The sequence below is a fragment of the Xiphophorus maculatus genome, chromosome 2 (assembly GCF_002775205.1).
Source record: "Xiphophorus maculatus strain JP 163 A chromosome 2, X_maculatus-5.0-male, whole genome shotgun sequence".
Taxonomy (NCBI): domain Eukaryota; kingdom Metazoa; phylum Chordata; class Actinopteri; order Cyprinodontiformes; family Poeciliidae; genus Xiphophorus; species Xiphophorus maculatus.
In genome coordinates, this window is record NC_036444.1 from 5762051 (window position 1) to 5785328 (window position 23278).

Here is a 23278-nt window from a genome sequence, read left to right on the forward strand (position 1 = left end):
CTGGTTTGCAAATCAATTACACAAACACACGAAAATAGAAATCAGTTCTGGGAAAAATTGTGTAGTCTGCTATTTTATGTGGAAAAAAAATAACAATTTCTTATTTTAGCATTTTTTAAAAAAGGACCAAAGCTTTTAATCTAAGCTCCTGATCTTTCTGAATACATAATTAGAAATTTTAGTTACTAAAAGGGTCAGAAATGCAAAAAACCAATCAAGATGAGGCCGCATTCCTGCATGATGATGTATTTGCACATCTGTAAGAGGTCTGAAGTGAAGTTCTGCAAAATCCTCATCACGCTGTATGCATAACACTCAGACCCACACACTTTATACCAGAACCCAGCTCTCACTGCTTGGCCCAAAGCCAGCATATAATATTGATGAAGAGATGCGGTAAGCCTCATTACAGACACACACAACCATGCTACTGCTCAACTATTGATGGGCCCGGGGCTTTCCACACTTCTCTGGATCCACCATGAGTAACATTAGGGCACAAAGTACACTGTAAAACATTTGAAGGTGGTTTAATTTCACCTTAAAAATGCAATTTAAGTCAACAAGAAAATTGTTTTGGTTTTAAATCAGAAATTAAAGTTCATGAAGTTGATTTAACAACAAGAGACAAGTTGTCTAAACATTGTTTTTTAACTTCATTAATCTTGAATTGTGAGTTTTAACTAAAAATCTGCCCTCACCCAGTTAAAGAGCCACATTTCTTAGTTATTTTACTCACAATATCACGTTAAAATAAATACTTATTTTACTTTATAACAATTTAAATTCTTGTTTCAAACTGCAGGAACCAAATTTCTGATCTGATAATGAATTTTATTAAACATCCCAATGAATTCAGCTCAGAAACATTTAGTGTGAACAGGACATTATCCTCAAGCTTTGCTAACTGAGAATTGCATTAAAATGAACATTTGCCTTAATAAAACACAAGAGTCAGATCAATGTAACGCACTTCCATCTCAGGAGACAAAACCATGCCGCTAAGCATTCTGGGAAATAGTTCCCACTCCTGTCTGTCTCCTCTTTCAGTTTTTTAAGTGCTAACCTAAAAACTCTAGTTTATTCAACTCTTGGAGGTTTGACTAAATTAATTAAAAGTTAACACAACTTAATGATGTAAGTTTATCTTTCACAAACTCACATTTAGGTTCAAAATCTAAAACTGCATACATTTATTTGACTTAAAGAGTAGAAGATAGTAGACACAACTAAATGCAGCTCAAATGTTTTACAGTGTACCAGAGCACCAACAAAACACACATTCACCAGAAAGGCGTCTCTGAGCTTAAACAGACAGGTACTAGAAATGCAGCAGGGATCTTCTCCAAAATAAGCATAATAAAATAAAAGAAAAAAGTTTAAGCTTACTGATGTGTAAAACATAACTTTTGTTTTATAAACCCACCAGTTACGGTTCTGAATTTGTTTGATGAATATTTCAGGCATGATTCTCCCCAGCATTGCTGAAATCACCTGGTAATCAAGAACAACAAGACTGCATTAACTTTTCTTGTCTTTTGTAAAAGCATCCTCAACATCAGAGAAACAAGGTACAAGAGGAAGACGGTGAATATCCACTGAAAATTTGATAAGGTACCACAGTGTTGTTTCACACGGGTCCCAGTGAACTGAGCCTGGCAAAGTGAATAAGCCTTCATAAGACAGTTAACTTATTTGTACTTTTTTTTAAAACAACAAGTGCTATGACAAAATTCTTGAGAAAATAAGTGATTAAACTAATCATAATTGACATTTAATTACTGAAATAAATAGCAAATCACAACCTGTCCTAGAACCGTGAGGTCATTTTTCAAAGTAATAATATAACCAGACTCAGGAAAAGAGCTGGACAGCATGTTTCAGAGCCGGCGCATCAAATTAATTTTTTATTTTGGGAAATATATAGATCATAAATATCCACAAAGGGCCGGTTGTAGTGGAATGCATAGGAAAAATCAATTAAACTGTTAAATGTTAATAAATACCTACCTCTGCATTTCATAGGTGCTTCTTAAAATTAAATAATATTGAACATCTTTTCACATTCATCAGTCCCTCCAGGATTTTATAATTGTTTTTGTGATGTTTTGTGATCACAATTATATTTTGTGGTGCTAATTTAGGGATATTTGCAAGAAATTTTGTTACTCGCCGTATCAAACCTGGACACATCAAGTATGGCTGAATATTGACATCAGCTTCATGGCACTGACACAGTTTCATATCGTTGGTTTTAAAAACTCAACTTAAAGCTGCAGCATGAAACTTTTTTTTTTTAAAGTTTTTTTATACATATTTGTGAAAACTGTCATCATTTTGTGACAGTGTAATATCAGACAGATAATTTGTGAAAAGATCAATATACTCCACATTTCCCCTGAACCATCTGCAGAAACGCACCGCTCCCGACCAAAAACAACCAATCAGAGGCAGGAGGAAGGTCTTAGCGCTGTCAATCATCCTTGTGTAGTCACTGTTCGATGTGCTGATTGTGGAGAAACAACTTACAATCACAGGAAAACTGTTTATCTGCTGTCATCGGTGGCTGTGATAACTGGCCTGAGCATTCATGACAGGCTCTGCTATCAGAAAGAAGCTGTATCGTACCACAGTTAGTGATTGTCAGCGCTAAGTCCCGCCTCCTGGCTCTGATTGGTTGCTTCTCGTTGGCACTGGGAGAACTGGCAGAAGGCCGAGGAGCTTAATTTTTTTACACAGATTATTTGTCTCATAACATTCTTTCACGACACTGACAGTTTCAAGAAATATTTAAAGAAATATTTTTTTTTATAAAAGTTACATTCTGCAACTTTAACTGCTTATATTTCACAGACTACTATAAAGCTTAAGCATACTCAAAGTGACAACCCACTGTAGCTAACTTAGCAACTTTGTCACTATATGGTGACAAGCAACAACTTTTTCTGTTGTTATTGAAGACTTTTTGGACAGCCATGTTACTCATGCACTAACAAGCAGTGGGTGCTGACATGGACCCCTCTCCCATCTCAAAGCCCTCACAGCTGTCCCCTCTGGCTGAAACCAGAACCTCCACCTCCATGTTGCAAACTGCCACTGGTTGATTTACAATAGAATAGTTCACAAAAATAAGTAACTTCATTCCTATTGTCTCTTTGTGACCCATCTAGATTACTAATCTAGATTATACACAACATTTTATTAATGTTTTCTTAGTTTTAAACAAAAGTTGTGTGTTTGTACTCTCCTCTCTCCTGAAGTGTCCATTGGAATTACATTGAATTACATTCAAATGGTCATTCAAGAAAATTTGATGATTACATCAATTAAAGACAGAAAAGAAATTACTTTCCTGCCAGCAACAGCATTAACTGTCTGCTGCTAAGTATGGGAACATTTCACCACTTAGAGGAAGACAATATTATTCAGCTACTGTTTGTTTTGCACAAAGATTTTGAGCACTGAACGCTATGTCAGACTGTTAGAGTGACATTTACTGAGCAGAAAACTGATTTACAGGAGGATGGCTGTGCAACTTCAAAGAAAATATCCAATTGGAAAACAAATGCTGAAAAAATATAATTTAGATTTAAACTGACCAACTTTTTCTTCAACTTTTCAGCAAAATAGAGGAACTTCTTTCAGGTCAATATTAATTTAAAAAAAGCTCTAGTTCCACTTGCAGAGTTTTCAACTTGTTATAAGGGAAAATAATTGCCATTTGAATTGTAATTTGTAATCAATCTGAAGGACAACATTAAAAGAATCTCTTGCCTAAAAGTTACTTTTATGTTAAGTTTGTCTTATCTCAAGGGAACTGAGATATTTGCACTCAAAGCTAGGCAAATATAATATGTGTTAAAACCAAGGTGTTTTCTTTCCCCGTAAACCAAATGATTGCTGTTTGGTTTTGTGAAGTTGGGAGGTTTTCCTGGCAATAATCTTGATAAAGATAACTGCCCATCTGACCCACATCCTACTGGCAGACGCACGTGCCCCAGAGATGACCAGGAAATAGAGGCCAGACCATAGGGAGCCTATACATCCATCTGTTCCCATTGCCACGCCAGCCTTAGGGTGTCACTTCACCCTGAGCTTCCTGAAATGGTTCAGACTATCGTTCACCTGACCATAATGCTTCAAAGGATATACCACAACTTACTGGGATAAGAAAAGGAGGAATGATTAGTCAAATTGGCAAGTTGGAGCATTTTCCAGATCGGCAGAATAACTGACTATTGATGCACTGGTTCACTTTGAAACAGAAGAATGTGTGGGAAGTGTGTTTCTGCACATGCATGTGTCATGTGGTGTTCCAGTCAGGTCTTACAAGAATCATTCCATTGCGTAACCTACTGGCACCATCCTGGCCTGCTGGCACTGCCATCTGCTGCTGTGAAACTCTATCACAGATGACCTATGAGGTACTGAGCTTCTACAGGTCTGCTAAACTGCAACTTGTTTTTTTTTTTTTTTGTTGGAATCAAAGCAATTGTTCAAATTAGGTGTACTATACCAGTATTTATATGGGCACTGGCTTTTCTGAGTCATGTTTGCACTGTTGAGACTCTGCCCATTTTTTTTTAAAATGGAGGTTGGTTTGGCTTCCTACCTGCAACAGCTACGTAGAAAAACAACCGCTATAAGACAGTTCGGTGAAGAAATTTTCTTGAATTGATAGAGAAAACTGTAAACAAGGTAAAAGCAAAATGGCAATACTTAGCACTATACACAGTAATTCAAATCAACACAAACTTAAAATCACAGATTTAAACCTAAACCATACGAGCGTGTCGTCACCATTTATGCTGGATTTAACCAACAAATTATAAATCACATAGTAAGTCCTTGAACTCTTTACCATATAATATAAATATAAATTCATTAGCTTTAACCCAATTTGCCGAAACCCACATGTAGAACAAAACACATATCCCTCAATAGCTTACAACATTCAACATCAACTCACCGCATTGGGAAATACTCAAAAATGCAAGGAAGACGTAGTTTTAAAATTAATTTAGCTCGCGGCGGCGACAAAAACTACTTCCGGTCCGTCGTCAAGTCACTTCCGGTTCGCACTTAAGTCCCTTCAATCCGATGTGAAATAAACTGTGGAGCCCCCTAGTGGAATGGGATGAATACCTGTCTTAGGGTAAAGAAAAAAAATCTGATCTACGCCATATAAGGTAAATCGGAGACCTATCCAATTGTTAAAGTGTCTGCAGTGTGAACATCATGATCGTCATGTCGCATTTTATATTACTTTATGTCATTCATATGATGTGTGTGTCATAATTCTGCAACAAAAAAGTCAGATGCAATAAATCCAGATATAAACAATGGCTGAAAATTCTAATAATTGATTTCAGCAAAAAATCTGAATTGAGCACCACACCTGCTGTATAAAGATAATGAGGAGCTTGATTTCTTGACAAAGGACAGGTGGATAATTGGAAATAGGCTGCAGTTGTGCAAGGAGGCTAAACAGGTATGCTAATGAGCAAGAAAGGAAATGAAGGGGAGATAAACAAGGAAAGGACAGAAAGATAAGGAAATGCCCAAATAAAATGCAAGAACAGAGAACTGAATACAAATGAATGAACTGACTGAGGTTGAACAGAAATAACCAGTAAAACAATCAAAATACAAACGCAGATGAAAAGTCAAACAACCCAGAATCGTGACACAAACATCCTGTTCCTTATACACAATCTACCTCAAAATCACACTTAGTTGTGCTGATCTCCTATGATACAAAACATACTTGATGCCTAAACTTGAGCAAGTGCAGGTGTCCAAATTATCCACCACAGAGCAGATCCTTTGTGCAAGTTCCTTTAATATTCCAAAATCAAGATTTATGTTTCTATGCTCCAAGGACTCCTTTTGCTCTTTTTTAATTGGCTTTCAAGGGAGTAACACAATCTCCATCTGCAAGTAATTTGAAAATCATATTGCTCTTCATATAATGTAATATCTTCTCTTTTCATTTTTCATGCCAAAAGATTTACATTTGAATTAAAAGAAATATACAACTCCACAGGAAAGGATGACAACATGTGCAAAGGGAGAACAGGAAAGATGCACATATTCAAATCCAGAAAGTAAAAGCTAATGAGAGACATATTTAATCTCTGTAAGCACACTGAAAAGTGGAAGCCTTTCATTTTTCATTCAAGGAATAATAACACACACTACGTCTTGGAAGAGTCGACGTGGCATAGAAAGAATACACATAAACAATGATCATGTTTGAGCATAAAAGACTCGCTCAAATCAAAGAAAGACTAATCAACAAGTGTAGCTGTTACAGGCCGTGATGCAATCCAGTTTGATGCCCTCAACATAACAATAACTTGATTATTCTTGATTAATTGTTAATGTTAGTGAAAATGTCTCATTATCTAAACTGTACCATGAAAAAAAGGTTTATGTAGTAGTAAAGTTTTTACCCACTAGTGATAAAAATGGTCGTCTGATCTGGGTCTTGAAATTATATCTCATTTATAGCTGCTGTTTACAACGAGAACACACATCCCCACACATTTTAAGAGGACTTTGTGTTTGGTTACAGCAAACCTGTAAAATACAGTATATTTGCTGCCACAACACAATTCTCATGATAGTTTTGTTAAAAGCAAAACTATCTAATATCTAAACTTTTGAAAGAGACAGAGCTTTTAACAGTGACGTACATCCAGAGCATCAATAGTTTAGATCTAAGCATATTCACCTGAGTGGCTCTGTCAAAGTTCAGACCAAATTCATTCATTATTTCTCATAAGATTTGAAAACTTCCAATTTGACTGAGCTTGAGCTAAAAGCTTCAGTTTCTAGATCTGCAATGGGAGACTTTCACCTGTAAGAAAAGCAGTTCTTCAAAGAATCGACTCAGGAGAACTAAAAGTAAATTTCAAATTATTATCACTTAAAATTTCATTAAATGTGGTGAAGTTTGTAGTCCATCACTGTTTTAGCTGGGAAATGGGTGTGTTCATGAAACATCACAGACCTTACCCCACTTTCAAGAAGAGAAATGGACCAAACTTAATAAATGTCAGTGTCTCGGGGCCACTCAGTCATGTTTTATTAAAATAACACACACTGCTTCTACTGAATTATTTCCAGCTGAGAGGAAATAGCTTGAAAAGTTTTTTTTTCATATTTTATACAAAGTTAATATATTGTGGAAAAAACATCTTGCTGTGTTTTCGTTGGACTGAATTACAATTCACACATTTCCAATATCACACAGTCTAAACTTACTTATTCTCTGAGATAAAAGAGAAGAAGCCGGCAGACTAACATTACTTTAATTAAAACTGTACTTTTAAAATAAATAAATTGACATTTTCATTTTTAAAGTTCCCATTAACAAAAAAATGACAGAGGTTATTTTTTGTTAAAGTGAGATTTGTGCTGATCAAATTCCCTAGAGCTTAAACAAATTATGGGTTTTCTTAACATCTGGTTTGAGGTTATATGACACACGTTTGTCAAAAAGTGACAAAAAAAAGCTGTTTTTTACAGCTGGTCAGCTGAGAAAAACTATTTCCTTTATCATTTTATATCTGAAACAGACAGTTAGTCCCACTGAGTCCATCTGTGTCTGTACACTAACCTACATCTACTGCTATGAAACATCTGGCTGTTTTCCTTGGCAAAGCCAGACAGCTGTTCTGCCTGTTAGCAGACATTACTATACATGAGAGCACTCACACATGCAGGCAAAAGATGTCTTTAGCATTCCAGGAACGCAGACGTCCAAACACTCATTCCACAGTCAGAAATAAAACATGAAGTCTCACTTTTTATTCTAAATCAACCATTTAAAAAAAAAAAAGAATCTACCATGTTAGTGGCATTAAGAATGTCAGCCACAAAAAGGAAAATGTATATAGAAAAGGGTTAAAAGTATAAAAAACTTCACTCTATCAGGGATGTTGTTTATAACTTTAAGAACAATTGAATGTAAGATTAAAAAAAACGTCTGAGTTTTTTTGAGACTTTAAAGTCTTAATTTCGATTAATTACACAGTCTTTAACACTATTTTTACACTATTAATCACATTTTCTTTTTTTCAAAAGCAAAAGTCCCAACCCGGAACCTTTTTATTGTGTTTCCGGTACACCCATAAATCCGACGCACAACTGGCATCCACAAACAGTGATGGACAAAAAAACTGCTTCTCTTTTCCCACTGGGAGTTAATTTTTACTTCAAAAAACGATGTGATGTAACTATAAGAGACTTTTGTTGTGTTAAGTTGTGCTAATAGGAGTTGATCTATCGCCGAAGCTATTGAAGCCTAAAATAGCATCTCAATGCTAAACATGTAGCAGTAAACACAGACGGTCCCCAACGCGGAGCCTTCTGGAAGGACAATCCACTTCCAATGTACGGAGCCCCCTACTGGACATGGAGGATCTTTTTTTGTCTTTTCTGTTCCCTCGCAAAACTTTTGCATTCCCTCGCAACAATGTACTGATCAGTTCATGCATCATGCTTGTGTGCGCGATGCTAAATGTGCTAATGGCAGAGAAACAACGTTACAGAAAAAGTTTTTACCTGCCGACGTCGTGGCTATGCTAACTACATAGTGGCAGTTTTGAAAGAATATGTAAAAACTTTTTTTTTTTTTTACAGCAGTCTTAACACCTAAAGTACGTTACATTTCATAACCTTGTGATAAAAAGGAGAGACTAAAATTCATCGTTGTCTTTAATTTGAGTCCTAACTAACTTTAAATTTGGCACATAAACATTGTTAGGTCTCAGGTAAATAAAAAGGGTAAAGTCGCAGAATAATTAAGAATTTCAGGAGAATTAATACATGTGAGTGTTGATGTATGAATAATCAGCCTCTGCCAGCCTGCTGCGGTGCTTTCTGGCCCGCCTGGCTGTTGGAGGAAGGTGGTGCTGAATGGGGGTGGGGCAGGGCTCAACTTAATCCATCTGTGCCAAGGGATGAGGGCCCAGCACCCATCCAGTGTCACCATGCCGCCTCCTCTGTAGTGGGTCCACTGGGGCACTACAAGTCCCTCTGAATGCTATCAGCACAGACGACACACAGCACAGCCCCCCAAGCAGGGATTACGTTTCTTTCAATGGAGCTGCCAGGAGGAGCAGAAAACAGAAAGAGGAGGAGGCGCATCTTCCTCTAGCAGGAGCTGCAGAAGAGGAGTGACATACCAAACTGAAGTGACCCGCATGTTCAAAAAGTAAACATCACTGTCAGTATGTACACTGTAAAACATCCGAGCCGCATTTAGTTGTGTCTACTGTCTTCTGCTCTTTAAGACAAATAAATTTGGCTAGTTTCAGATTTTGATCCTAAATGTGTGTTTGTGAAAGATAAACTTACATCAGTAAGTTGTGTTAACTTTTTATTAATGCTGTCAAATCTCCAAGAGTTGAATAAACTAGTTTTTAGGTTGACTGTACTTTATAATTTTTTTTAATGAAGTATCGCTACTTGATTTAAAATTTATGAATTCTCCAACTACTGTGAGTAACTTCACTGAATAGAAAACAAGCTTCTTTTAACCAAAAATTCATTTCATATATAAAGAAAATGATTTGTAAAAAAAATATTTTTTCCTGATTTTGTAATCATGTTATTATTATTATTAATCATTTTAATTTTGGTTTTAACCTTTTTCCCAAATACTTTTTTACTCTTGAGTAATTTCTTGGACAGCTACAATTTACCTCTAGTTGAGTAAAAATATGTTGAAGTAGTGCTACTCTTACTTGAGTAAAATTTTTGTTACTTTACCCAACTCTGGTTTTAAAGTAGAAATCGCAGGGAGTTAAATTATTTGGTTTTAACTCGCAACACAAAGATACATCACTTTTCACGAGGCGGTACTGCCAGTATATCAAAAGTACGATGGAAGATTTGACAGACATGATCGGAAAAAAAAAATAATACAATTACAAGAATGTGGTCATAAAGTTATAATATGAAATATACGACACAAATAAAGTCAAAATAATATAGGAATAAAGCCACAATATTACAATTCTGTTAAGATTCTGGTATTAATTTATTTGCATATAATTTCGACTTTATTCTTGTACTACTTCAAATTTATTCTCATAATATTAAGACTTTATTCTTGTATTTAAAATTTATTTTTGTAAGATTTTGTCAGACTTTATTTTCATAATATTACTTAGTTCTGGTACGACTTTATTCTCAAAATATTATGACTTTATTTTCGTTATTCTAAGACTTCATTTTCATAATGTGACTTTAAAATATGACATTATTCTTTGCTACTTTTGTTTCGTAGTTTGGCCCTAATTGTCCTCCGTACGAAAGAGGTTGACAAAAATGAAGCAAAAGTTGTAAAATCAGGTATTAAAAATGAGCATCACTGAAAACATCAACATTTTTTGAATAGAATCAGATAGGAGCCATATTGTAAGAGTTTTATTTTCCTCACTTTGGCGCATTTTAAATAACTCTATTGCTAATCTTGCTCTTTAGCTCTTGCCATGTTGATCTTCTTCTGGCTCGTCTTTTCTAAATTTTGCATTCCACGCCTTTGTTGACATTCATGGATTCACCCCAGACTTTGACACGCCCTCCCTGCTTCACCCTGTTTGCACCAGCGGGTTTGGCTTTCCCCACATAAACTGTCTGTAACCACAACAATGCTGGTGCCGCTCTGACTGAAATATCTCAGTTTCTGTTTTTTCAGATAATATCTGATTCTTGTTTTCCAAAGCATCCCCTGCATTCAGAGCATGCTGTTTTACCAGAGCGTGGCAGCAGGGCTAACCTGAAAGCTGGTCAGACATTCTGGGATGTTCATTAATTTTGTATGACATATTCACTCACTCTACACATTTTTATGTGCCATGCTATAGCCAGAACCAGTAACATCTCTCTTTACAATGAAGGGGTCGATATTCAGAGAGTCAAATCAAGGTCCCTCTATATATAACATCCTTTGCTTCTGTGCAGTGAAAGTTAAAGTTACGCTTATTTAAAAAACAAAATAAAAAAACGGATGACTGCAGGTTCAGTTCTTACAAAATGAGGAAGGAAACAATGTTAATGTCCCCATGGTGGATTGATGGACAAAAACGTTGGAAGTAGCCTTCATTTGTTCGCTATTTAATTAAATCTATGAGCATAACAGATACACTGTAAAACATTAGAGCCACATTTAGTTGTGTCTACTGTCTTCTACTCTTTAAGTCAAATCAATGTATCCAGTTTTAGATTTTGAACCTAAATGTGAGTTTGTGAAAGATAAACTTACAGCAGTAAGTTGTGTTAACTTTTTATTAATTTACTCAAACCTCCAAGAGTTGAATAAACTAGAGTTTTTAGGTTAGCACTTAAAAAAACTGAAAGAGGAGAAAGACAGGAGTGGGAACTATTTCCCAGAATGCTTAGCGGCATGTTTTTGTCTCCTGAGATGGAAGTGCGTTACATTGATCTGACTCTTGTGTTTTATTAAGGCAAATGTTCATTTTAATGCAATTCTCAGTTAGCAAAGCTTGAGGATAATGTCCTGTTCACACTAAATGTTTCTGAGCTGAATTCATTGGGATGTTTAATAAAATTCATTATCAGATCAGAAATTTTGTTCCTGCAGTTTAAAACAAGAATTTACATTATTATAAAGTTAAATAAGTTGTTATTTTAACTTGATATTGTGAGTAAAATAATAGAGAAATGTGGCTCTTTAACTTGGTGAGGGCAGATTTTTAGTTAAAACTCACAATTCAAGATTAATGAAGTTAAAAATCAATGTTTAGACAACTTGTCTCTTGTTGTTAAATCAACTTCATGAACTTTAATTTCTGAATTAAAATCAAAACAATTTTCTTGTTGACTTACATTGCATTTTCAAGGCAGCAGGTGGACTTTCATTTTCAACTTAAACCACCTTCAAATGTTTTACAGTGTATGAGTTTAAGTTAGCAAACTTACACATATAAACACATTGGCTTAAGTGAAACAAGAGTTTACGAAAGACAGTTTTAGAAAATTGTAACTACAAATCCTAGAGTAAAGACCTGGCTCCAAATTCTCTGTTTTGGATCATCTCAGGTAACCAAGGGAAATGCAGGTCTGGTTTACATCTTTGACAATGTCTGCAGTCAAATGGCCAAGATAGTTTTGGAAATTTTAAAGGTGTATTTCATTCTTTTATCCAGAATCAAACAAAGGAATCAAGAAATAGCAAAGTATTGAACATCTTTTGGAGATAAACGTAAGCGATTTTATAATATAAGCATCTTGAGTTCTGCAGCTATGGAAAAAAATTAAGAGACCACTTAAAATGATCAGTTAATCAGATTTTACTTTTTATAGGTATATGTTTGAGTAAACATTGTTCTTTTATTCTATGAACTACTGACAATATGTCTCTGAAATTACAAGCAAAAATTTAGTATTTATTAGCAGAAAATGAGAAATGGTCAAAATAACTAAAAAGATGCAGAGCTTTCAGAGCTCAAATAATGCAAAGAAAACAAGTTCATATCCATTTAGAAACAACAATATTAATGTTTTAACTCAGGAAGAGTTCAGAAATCAATATTTGGTGGAATAACCAGGAGGTTTTTAATGGGGTTCAGTGCAGTGGGCTCTTAGTTTTTTCCAGAGCTGTATTTATTTTGCTCATGCTGCAATGCATTGACATTTACACATTTCTTTTACACTTGGAAATGGAGAGTCTTCACAAGACAGACTTACTTTCTGATGCAAATTTGGAAAAATCTCCTAAAATGAACCAAACAGTGTGTATAACATGTTTGCAGGTGAATGGAAAAGGCCTGGTGAGCTGTCCAGTGTGAGCTCTGATGCAGCTTGTATTATCAGCGAAGAGGCACTCCAGACCAGGCAAACCCCCAACAGACGAGCGCACACTCCAACATCCTGAATGTACTTACAGCCACTCATCTGCCCACTCATAAAAGTAAATGAAATCACAACTCACATTTGCTTGTTAAGAGCTTTCCTGTTTTGGCTGGGAGACGACTCTACTGAGGAAACTGAAAATAAAAAATGTAGCAGAAGCTTATTGCTGCTCACCCAGATAAGACTGGCAGAGGCACACACCTCTGCCTGGCAGCGGTCCACTCACTGTCTTTGTTTTTGTAGTTCTTCTTACCCCACCTGGCTTTCTGCTGGCTTCATTTCAGCCAACAGTTTAACGACCAAGTAAATAACATCCTACATGCTCTGATGGAGCGAATCTGTTTTCCGGGAATAAAATATGTAGGTGGCATTTAAAGTTTTTCTCAGTTGCATTTGGTGCATTTTTTGAATCATTTGACATTTGCAAAACAGTAATTCTCAAAAAACAACATTGATTACCTGCAAAAGTCTTTCTCAAAATCCATAGTTGAACTCTCAAAATTAAATCTCTCTGTCAGTGAGCCTTTCAGTAGACAGACATTGTGTACGAATAATTTCTTAGTCATGCTGTCAATGTAACAGTGTTCTGTTGTAAATTATGGCTAAAGTTTTGATGTAAATGTGGAAGAAAAATGGTAAGAGACTGGACAAAATTTATATTTACAGTTTCACTCTAATTTGTTGACAGACTCAGAAAGAAAAAGACAGAAATGCAGAGAACAAGGTAAAAAAATAGAAATGGAAACATAAGACAATCTTCTTAAGGAAAATTGTACATGTAGTGCTGCAGGAATTAGATTACATTATAATTTCCATCTTCCTGTTGAGAAAAATCCCTCAATGGGGTTCAGGAATGAAAAGTAGGATGAGAGGAACTCCATCCTATTGTGGGTCACAAACCATTGTTTGGTGACTTTGGATCAATGGAAACTCGGCCTCTTCTGCTCAGAGAAATGCACCAAAGCGACAGAGAAGCACATCAACCATGAGTATTAATGCAAAAACGCCTTGAGACAAGCAATTGGCCCCTGAAAAAGGGAAAGTGCAAACCTTCTCCTGTCATGATGTGTGTTTTGATAGTGGATTCAAAAGCAGAAATTCAGAGAAAAAAACAAAAAAAAACAATGATTGACAAACTTACAGAAATCACAGGGAGCCAGAGCAGAACAAAAACCATAAATTCAATAGTGATGCAAGCACACAGAGTGAGACCCTGTGTCGTTTCGCTATAAGAAAGCCACATGACCAATACAAAAACAGTTTCGAACTGACACTGACGGACCAAACTGTCATATCTGTCCACTGGATGCATCAGCCAAAAGAATCTCTGATCATCTGCGGTTCCAAATGGATGGATCCTAACCTTACCCTATGAGATACTGGGACAACCAAAAGACGATCTATCTGAACCTTTTACGACAAAACCAGTTGAGGAAATTTTGAGTTATTTGCAAATTCTGAAAAAAAAGGTAGATTGTAATTTCCAATGATAAACACAATAAAAGAAAAATAAACTTCAGTTGCTGTGGCAGAAACAAAAATGAAATATAAGAATTATTCACCCATTTTTATCATTTGTATTTATCTATGTGTTTATTCTGCGATAGATCCTTTTTAATTAAATAAAAATGATAATAGCTGTTAACGTGACCCATTAATATTTTTAAGCTCAATTCCTTGGTAAGCTAATTTTATGTATCGCACGGCAAATAAAAGGTCATTTACATGCAGTACCTCGCTGACCAGTAGGGGGCACCAGCGGACACCACAGTTTGAGACAGATTGAGCTAATGGGTTTCAGGTGTGGAGAGAGAGAAAATGAGGAAGTGGCATAAGGGGCGAGGGAGAGGAAATGAATCTAACAAAGTAAAAACTAAAGCAACTAAGAAACGGACTAGACACATAAAATAAACATAACTAGAGAAATAGAAACAAGACAGAACCAAAAAACACCAATAATAACAAAGCCCAAAACAAACTCAAAGAACCGGAGATCCTGACATCTCCTCACGTTATCATATCATATCCTGTCGTTACATTGATAACTGCAGCAGCCTGCTGATCGAGACGCCCGTGTGTAGCCGGTGGAACATCTGACCTGTCTCCGTGTCATGATGGATCACCCACTAAACGCCGAGCGCTGTGCATATGACCAGGCAGGCATGTGTGACAAAGGAACGATGCCGACTGAATATCCATTCTCATTTCTCGCCCATCTGCTTCTCTGATAGAAAGGAAACTGGCATATCTCTGAGAGTGTTTGGGTCCACAAAGACCCAAACACATCTGGCAATGCAGTGCAAGCAGCACAAGGCTTGACACACTTCCCTGTGAGCTGTGAAGTGACCTATTCAGACAAATCAGCAGGGGGCAGAGAGACAGAAACAAATGGATGCACAGGTTTGGGCTCTTGAAAAGACAAGTGTTTCTTTTGCTCACAAGAGGGTCATCTGTTACCATTAGCCCTTAATTTGTTCCTCTTATGTTTTCTGGGTCCCTTCATGAAAACTAGGTCAGTCCTTTGATGGGTTACCAGCTAATGATTGATGCACAATGTGAGATACACTGACTTGTCTTTGGATTCAAATGCACAATAAGAGATGCAAACTGGACTAAAATGCAACTGAATAAATCTAATCTTATCAGGAACAGAACTCTGAACAATGTAGATTTGACAAGAAATGGACAAAGGTCAGACAGCATACACTCGACAGCCTCTTCAGAGGTCAAGTAGTGCAAACAGTGGCATCCAGATATCTGTTGAAGTTCTGGACAACTCATGTTCTTTCAGGGATTTCATTGTGTTGATTGCTGCTGAGTTTCCAGAACGTCTTAAGTAACCAGGTGTCTGCTAAGATAACACCTGTCTGAATAAATGCAGTCTTTTACGGCATTTACCTTTTTTCCCTAAACTACGCCACCACGGCACGCCCCCGCCTGAGCTTTTTACCGTGCGCGCAGTTCTCTCGGGGTCGCTGGTTTTACAGTTTTTTGTTGTGGTTTTGCGAACTGACGAGCTGATAGATCACTCAGTTGGCCAACCGGGACATCTGCCGCGCTCTTCTTGAGCGTTGCACTTCGATTGTGGGTTAAACAGGTAATATAGTCAAAACTTTTACCAAAAGAGCAGAAATTAAGCAAACATTGTTGCTTCACCTTCTCCTGAACCCAGGAATCTACATCCTCCTGTTGTGGATCACACGGGTAGACTTTGCTTTCCTGTCTTTATTATTTAGCATAATTTGTAAAAAAAATTAAAACATAGGTTCGCTGTTTTAGGGCCAAGCGCATTACATGCTTGTGGCCTGTGTTTGTGTGGTTTAGGCTTCTGTTGTTTCTCCTGATGACCGTTGGAGATGTGGTTGACCTCTTGTGGATCAGGTGCAGGGATAGTTTTGTGCGTACCCTCTGATAATATCCTGCAGACGCCGCTGTCTGCTACTGACTTCATATTTTTGTGTTTTTCTGACGTAAAGCACTTTGAACCGCCTTGTTGCTGAAATGTGCAGTACAAATAAACATGATTGATTGATTGATTGATTGATTGATTGATTGATGAATTTCAGGCAAGTGGCCATTATTGTGTAAAAATGTTTATTTTCCAGTCTGCTTGAACAAGATGTTCCCTTTTCTTTCCCATTTTGAAGAGAAGTTAAAAGAAATGGGCCTGTGTGCCTTGTCATATTTAAACCTCAGGAAAAACAAAATTTCTTAAACTGTTGATGCTGGGAAATCTGATTTGTTTTTCCAAAAGTGTTCATTAATTCTGACCTCAAGTGTCTTGTAAAACAAACGTAGCTTTCCCCCAGCTAATTGTGCATAAAAGTATAATTATTCTTATTAAAAGTAGTAACAATAATTTTCAGGGTTTTGCGTAAATGTTTGCTTCCATGTGAAACAAACAGCTGAATGCTGCTCGATGTTGTTCCCATAATGACGGGTGCGTTGAGCCTGTATTAACTCTCAGGGGCTTTTGTGAATGACTCATTCATTGCTTTTACAATCTAACCAATAACCCTACATTCAAAAGCAAATGCACACAGCTTTTGTATTTGCACAGCATGCAAATACAAAAGCTGCATGAACAACCACTTACACACTCTCTCCAGGGTTTTTAACTACCACAGGTTTGAATAAAAGCCAGCTAATCAGCTCTCAGTGCAAACAGGTACTGACATCGTGAACATAAATAAAAATGGGTTTAAAAGCATAAGAAATAACCTGAGTCAGTCTTGTTAGCCTTATTTCTGTGCAGAACTCTTTTTGGCAACTCTTTCAGAGGACACCACGTTGCAGTCCCATTTTCCCTTCAGTCTTTTCCATTGCGCTTCCTCCCAAAGAATTTCATGCTGTTAAAAGGAAAGATGTCCTTGTTTTTAAGGTCTGTGCTCTAAATGAAAGGCCGTGTTTTCTCATACTAAAACAGTCTGAGGAATCGTGGCTCCTTCTGTTTCTTCCCATCACGGTCCCTTTTTAACGCCATTGTTTGCCTGTGAAAGTGGACAAGCAAGAATGAGAAGAGGGACAAAGGACAACGAATGAAAACCAGCTCTCTGTGATTAACTGTGTTTAGATACAAGGCTCTGGGTTTTGTATTCTGATATCGCTTCTTATAAACACGCGGCCGCTTTGTGGAAGCCGTCTTGCATTCCCACAGCAGTGTTAAAAAAAGGTCAGATGCTAAAGGAAAATATATATCTCAGGTTGCTGCTTTCTGAGTGCAGCAAAAATACTTCAAAAGGTTCGCTTGATTATTTAGACGTCAGGATTGGCTTCTTTTTTCTCCTGCCTCGCCTCTTAAAGAGAGGTCGGCATGTGTTTGACACATGGTCTCGCCCTACACTTTGAATGCAAGCGCAAAAATCGTCATATGTCCTTTCATTTCTCCCGCTTCTGTTTCCCAGCAGTTCATCCTCTCTCCACAGTGTTTCTATTTCCATTTTGTCCACCGTGACCCTGCCAATACACCCACCTCCTCAAATATTTCTCTGTGAGTAACACAGCCTCTCTTGGTCATTTCATCCTGATAGTTTAACACAGTAATCACGTCTGCAGCATGCACACAGAGCAATGCTGCCCACACACGGTCTTATCACTGAAAAGCAACAGAGAGGCAAGAGGCACTGAGGTCGGGTCAGAAACTCAATTACTGTGCGGCTGCTCCAAATCTTCCTTTTGCATTACAGCGCATGCTGTTCTCAGAGTCGCTAACCTCCTGCCTTTTGTTTGCGAGGTCAACGTTCTCTTTACTTTTCCTGTCTTCAGAGTTTTGCTTTATTTCTCTTTTCTAAAGCCCTTCAACAGTCTCAGATGTTTTCCATCCCCCTCTTCATACATGCAGCTCTTTCAGTGATTATCTCACTCCCACTGACCCAAATGTAATCCATAACTAAGGTGCAGATATCTCATAAAGTGATTGATATTGGATCAAAATTGCAATGTTGACATACAAAAGCTCATTTAGGTGAAGCAGCAATTTTCTAAACGCTGTGCCTGATCCGTCACATGACCAGACCATTTTATATAGGCATTGCTTTATGAATTTTTAACTTACTGGACAGACTTTGTTTTTGAATCAATCAAATTCACATTACAAATGCTTTGAGTAACAAAGCGTTGCTAATGCTACATTTAATGATCTCCGTTTAAGTAATTGTGTTGATATCAGGGCTTGTATTCACATCTGATCTTTTGTGGTACTAATTTGTATTCTCCGCAACTGAAGCAAAATTCATAATCTGTGAGAACACTCCATAGGCCTCCCCAAAAATGTGTCAAAAATACAAAACCAAATGCGTCAAAACAGTTCAGCCAGAGTTTCCTTGAAAGTACCAGCTATACTACTGAGAATCATCGCCAGCAGTGATATGTGTTTGTTTCCATCACAAACATATGCAAAACTTTGTCAATATTCTGCTAATGTCAAATTTCACACTACAAATCGCAATTGTGGTGTTTCTATTCAATTAGAAACAAAACTAAAATCACACAGAAATACGTTTGTTCATGTGACAAGTCATTAAAAAACATGATTCTCCAACTACTTCCTGTGTCGTCTTCTTCGTGGTTTGTGCCAGTGGCAATATTTGGTTGTTAATCATGTGACTCATGTAACGCAAAAAAAAGTTTCTCCATTGCAGTGTTGCGAACTAAACAAATTCTTTTGTTACGGCCAAAACAACACTTCATCTTATTGCAAAAATCTTTTAATCAATTTAATTCCCATGCTTCCATTGAGCAAATTTATTTTTGCAAATCCAATTCATGCTATTTTATGGTCAATGGAAACCAGCTACTGGTTCCAGTTGAAACAGTTCACAGAACTATGCCTTCGTCTGCAGTACAACCTCCTTGCCATAACATCACTGTACACAAAATCAGTGGGAAGAAGTAAGAAACATATTTTTATAAGTTTTCAGTTCACATGGTCTAAAAGTGTTTTATTATTACATCAAAGCAAAAGCCTCAGCATATAACTGATGCTTATATCCCAAAAGAGTTCATTTACCATTCAAAGGTACATTTACTCGTTTTTGGTCTTAAATGCATGTTGTATCTATTACAGAGTTTAATGTTATTAACATTTGTAATGTTTTGCCAGCAGTTTGGGCTAAATATGTTAACATCCGGTCTGATTTGGCTGATGTAGTGGCCGGAAGCAACCAGCAGGGGGAGTCTAGCGGTAGCACATAGTGAAGAGCACCGGAACTTCCGTCTCTGATAATAATACACACTTACGCTTTAAATTGAAATATTCACCTTCTTCGGATATGAGTTATATATAAATTCAGCTGAACGGTTGTAAATTAGTTTATTAACTGTTAGAAGGTTTGTGAGTATGTATGTTTTTGACACTCCGTAAGTTTAAACACTGCGTTGTTAGCTACCATGCTAACAACGGTTTGGTATCATCGTGTATGTTTGCAAGCTAATTCAATACAAGCTTGAGAAGAAGGAACGTGTCTGACTCTTTCATTGAAATATTCCCCTTCTTTATGGTTTTTACATACATACATTTTTACATATGCACTTTGTAGCGTGTTTTATTGTAAAAATGTCATCTGCATGACTGCTGTAGCTGACTGAGGTAACACCAGCAGAACATATCAATCAAATAGAGATTTATAAATCGATTTGAACCAAAATCAATGTTCTTCAGCTGTGGTGTCCATGTTGACATCCATCATGGTATCATGGTCATATTCTGGCTCAATCAGACTGATAAAAGCTCCCTCAAATAGTTTTTTTTTAAATCAAATTTTATTCAGAAAGGATAGCAAAATAACAAAATGCTAGATTACAATTTGCAAATTCACGTAGGGAAAAGGGCCTTAATTTTGGGGGACCAGTTCTATGGTGTAAGGAAACTAAAACTTAGCCGTTTAGACTTTGTTACATTGAAAAAAAAATCTATAGTAGAGCCTGGTGAACTGGTGTACAGCTAGAAAGTTAAAGCTTGGACACAAATGGGTCTTCCAAATGGCAAATGACCCTGAGCATACCAACAAATTACTACAGTGACTTCAGTCAAAGCCAGGAGAAAGTCCTAATCTAATTCCCACAGAAAATGTGCAGGCAGAGCTGAAAAAAGGCTCCAGTTTTGTCAGGAGGAATGGGTCAAAATTAAAGCAAATGATAGTGAGAGCCTTGTGGAAGGATACACAACAACTTTATCCCAAATAGTAAAGAGTTTATACTAAAGTTTGACATGGTTTACAGGCAGTCAGTGAGGGATAAAAAGGCAATGTATCTTAAATTTCTCAAGAGATAATGAAGTATTTGGACAAAACATTGGTTCATCAAGCAATCTTTCATTTCCCATTCAACAACATCCCTATAAAAACGACATTGACCTGCGATCATGTGACGAAACAAGAGGAAGAGGAAAAAGTGAGCAGCTTGCAAGTGTTTCATTTTTTTCCAGCTCAAGCCCCGCTGTCGGTATCTTATCTGCTCAATCCCCTCATCGTCATTTAAATCTCCCCCTACGCCATCCGATCCCAGCCGTGGCCTTGTTTAAATCTCTCCCTCCTCCCAGTCCAACACATTTCTAATGCTAATTATCTAAACCTCTCTCCGTGCTTTCTATCCCTACCATCCGCCAGCTTCTGACTGAAATTTCTCCCCGCCCGTGTTCCTCATAAGCCCCAGTTATAGGCAGTCTCCTTCCCTTTTCTCCCTGTTTTCTGACTTTTTTTCATCCCTTTCTTTTTTGTGAAACTTTATGAAATATGTAAATTATTTCCAATTAAAATATAATTACTTTTTTAAAATCTAAACATCACAATGCAGTGGGATAGAAGCATGGGAATGTGACCTTTATCAACCAGCGGGTCACTGGTTTGGGAGGGGAAGAAAAACAGTTTTTATCTCCAGAATCAGGTGCAAACACGTCATTATGAGAAAAGTGGCGAGTATCTCCTCTACCCTCCATTTTTCATGTTTTTGCAATCAGAAAACACAACTCTTTCTGCCCAGCTCCTCTATTTGCACTCTCAACTTTTACGCTCTCATTCAGCTGGTGAATTTGCGTTGTTTATTCCTGCGAGGAGCCACCTACACATGGAGTCCCACAAGCATCACTACAGATTACAGTTACATAAAAGCTGGTTACCATTAGCAGCAAAAACAGAATCATACAGAAAAGTAGCTTCAAGCAAAACATCTGCAGGAAGGTGTTAGATTATTTATAAACTCATAAATCATCTAATTTTTTTCAGGTTTACATTTTTCAAAAAGGAAAAGTGTTAAAGAAAATTCACAGCAAAAGCAATGCATATTAATGTATGAAATTTCTGAATTTACCAAAACGATATCTAATCGAATAGACAACAAAAAAGGAGGACACCTCAGAAGGTGTGCTCACCTTGATACTCCTGTCCAGGCGTGTAGGAACTGGGATTTCCTGTGATCTGGAGGGTCAGCAGCACCTCTCCGCCACCCTCCGCCACCCCGGCTCCCTCCATCTCCGCGTGGTGGGTGCACAGGAAGAAGAACGGGTTAAAACGGGGGTAGAAGCTCGCTGGAGGTGCCCCGAAATCCACATTGCTGCTCCCCAGCGCCAGGGAAAGCAAGACACAGCCCAAAACGCCCCCAAGAGAGGCCCGCGCCACGGCCATTTGCCCCCTCACCAAGCGGGCGGCTGAGGGACTGGAGGTGATGGGAGTGATGACTGGGAGTGTGGACGGCACAGGTTGAGCTCCAGAGGACAGGTGGTGGAGTCCACAGCTGAGTCGAAGTCCAGAAGTGGGTGTGCGAAAGTCAGAGTGTGTGTGGGGGTGTTTTTTCTTCCCAGTGAGGGATATGTAGGTGTGTCAGAGAAACTGCTCTGAAGCTTCTTGTTCCCCTGTCCTGCCTCCACTCTCAGGGAGTTCGGAGCTTCGCCTGAGCTGTCCTGCTCAGGCGTTTAAATACCTCACCCCCTCCCTGTGTTGCCCTCTCTCCTCCCACCCTCCCTCCCTTCCTCTCTCTGGCTCTCGTTCGTTCTAACATGAGCTCCATGCGTGTGCTGTTTCTCTCTCATCCAGCTCTTCTCTCCTCCCTCTTGTCTACCAGTCTATCACTCTTCCTTTCCCCCTAATCTCATGCTCCCCCTCTCTTTACCTCTGTGAAATACTCTAAGTTACTCCACGCTGCTCTCCTCCAGAGAGCTTGGCTGTCTTATCTCCATGCATCTGTTAGTTTCTTCATCCCTAAGCAGCCCTCTGACAGATCCCCGTCACTCCGCTCTTCTTCCTTTGTCTTTTTGCCCATCCACCAGTCTGCCTCCTCCTCTCCCACCCACTATCACACCTCCTTCCTCCCTCCTCTTCCTTTCTGCTGCTCTTCCACTCGGCCTCCCCTCCCTTCTTTCACTCTCACTCTTTCCCAAACCCCGTACGCCTCCTTCTCTCAGAAATCTTCAGTTTGGTTTTTCCCTTCTCCTCCTCTGTTGCCATTTTTTGCCTGTGTTTTCCATCAGAACCTTGTTTTCCAACTTTTTCAGAGCTGCGTGTGCCACCGCTCTGCTCTACATTAATCAAACCGACTGAGTGCAACACTAGCCTTAAAGCTGCTTTCTCCTCAGCCCACCAAATGATGGGGATAAGTAATTGAGTAACATATACTTGCTTTTTTCATCTGCTGCTCTCTTTCTCTGCTCATCTGTCTCTTGCGCTGAGTGTAAGTGATACACTCTCCCTCCACCTAACCCCACCTCTGACTGATATTCTCTGCACAGACATTGTAGATTCTCAAATGCTAAGAAAATGTCTCCAATGCAATTCCTTCAAGTGGTACAAAGCTACAGAGCAAGGCAAATGAAATAAATTAACATGGAGCTTAAAGGGATCCACTTATTAGTTGAACATGTTGGCCTAAATATGTTGTAATTTTTCTATTAACTAAAAAA

The 23278-nt window shown here is 37.9% G+C and overlaps 1 protein-coding gene across 6 annotated transcripts in view; it reads right to left on the bottom strand.

The window, feature by feature from the left end:
* reln (reelin) overlaps positions 1 to 22311 on the bottom strand; it is a 157163-nt gene extending 134852 nt beyond the window's left edge. For all 6 annotated transcript variants that reach the window (XM_023348573.1, XM_023348567.1, XM_023348559.1 and 3 more), the window contains exon 1: positions 21755 to 22311. In XM_023348573.1, the coding sequence (XP_023204341.1) occupies positions 21755 to 22007 (253 nt within the window). In that variant the 5' untranslated portion in view covers positions 22008 to 22311. The remainder of the gene's footprint in view (positions 1 to 21754) is intronic.
* Positions 22312 to 23278: the final 967 nt, after the last annotated feature.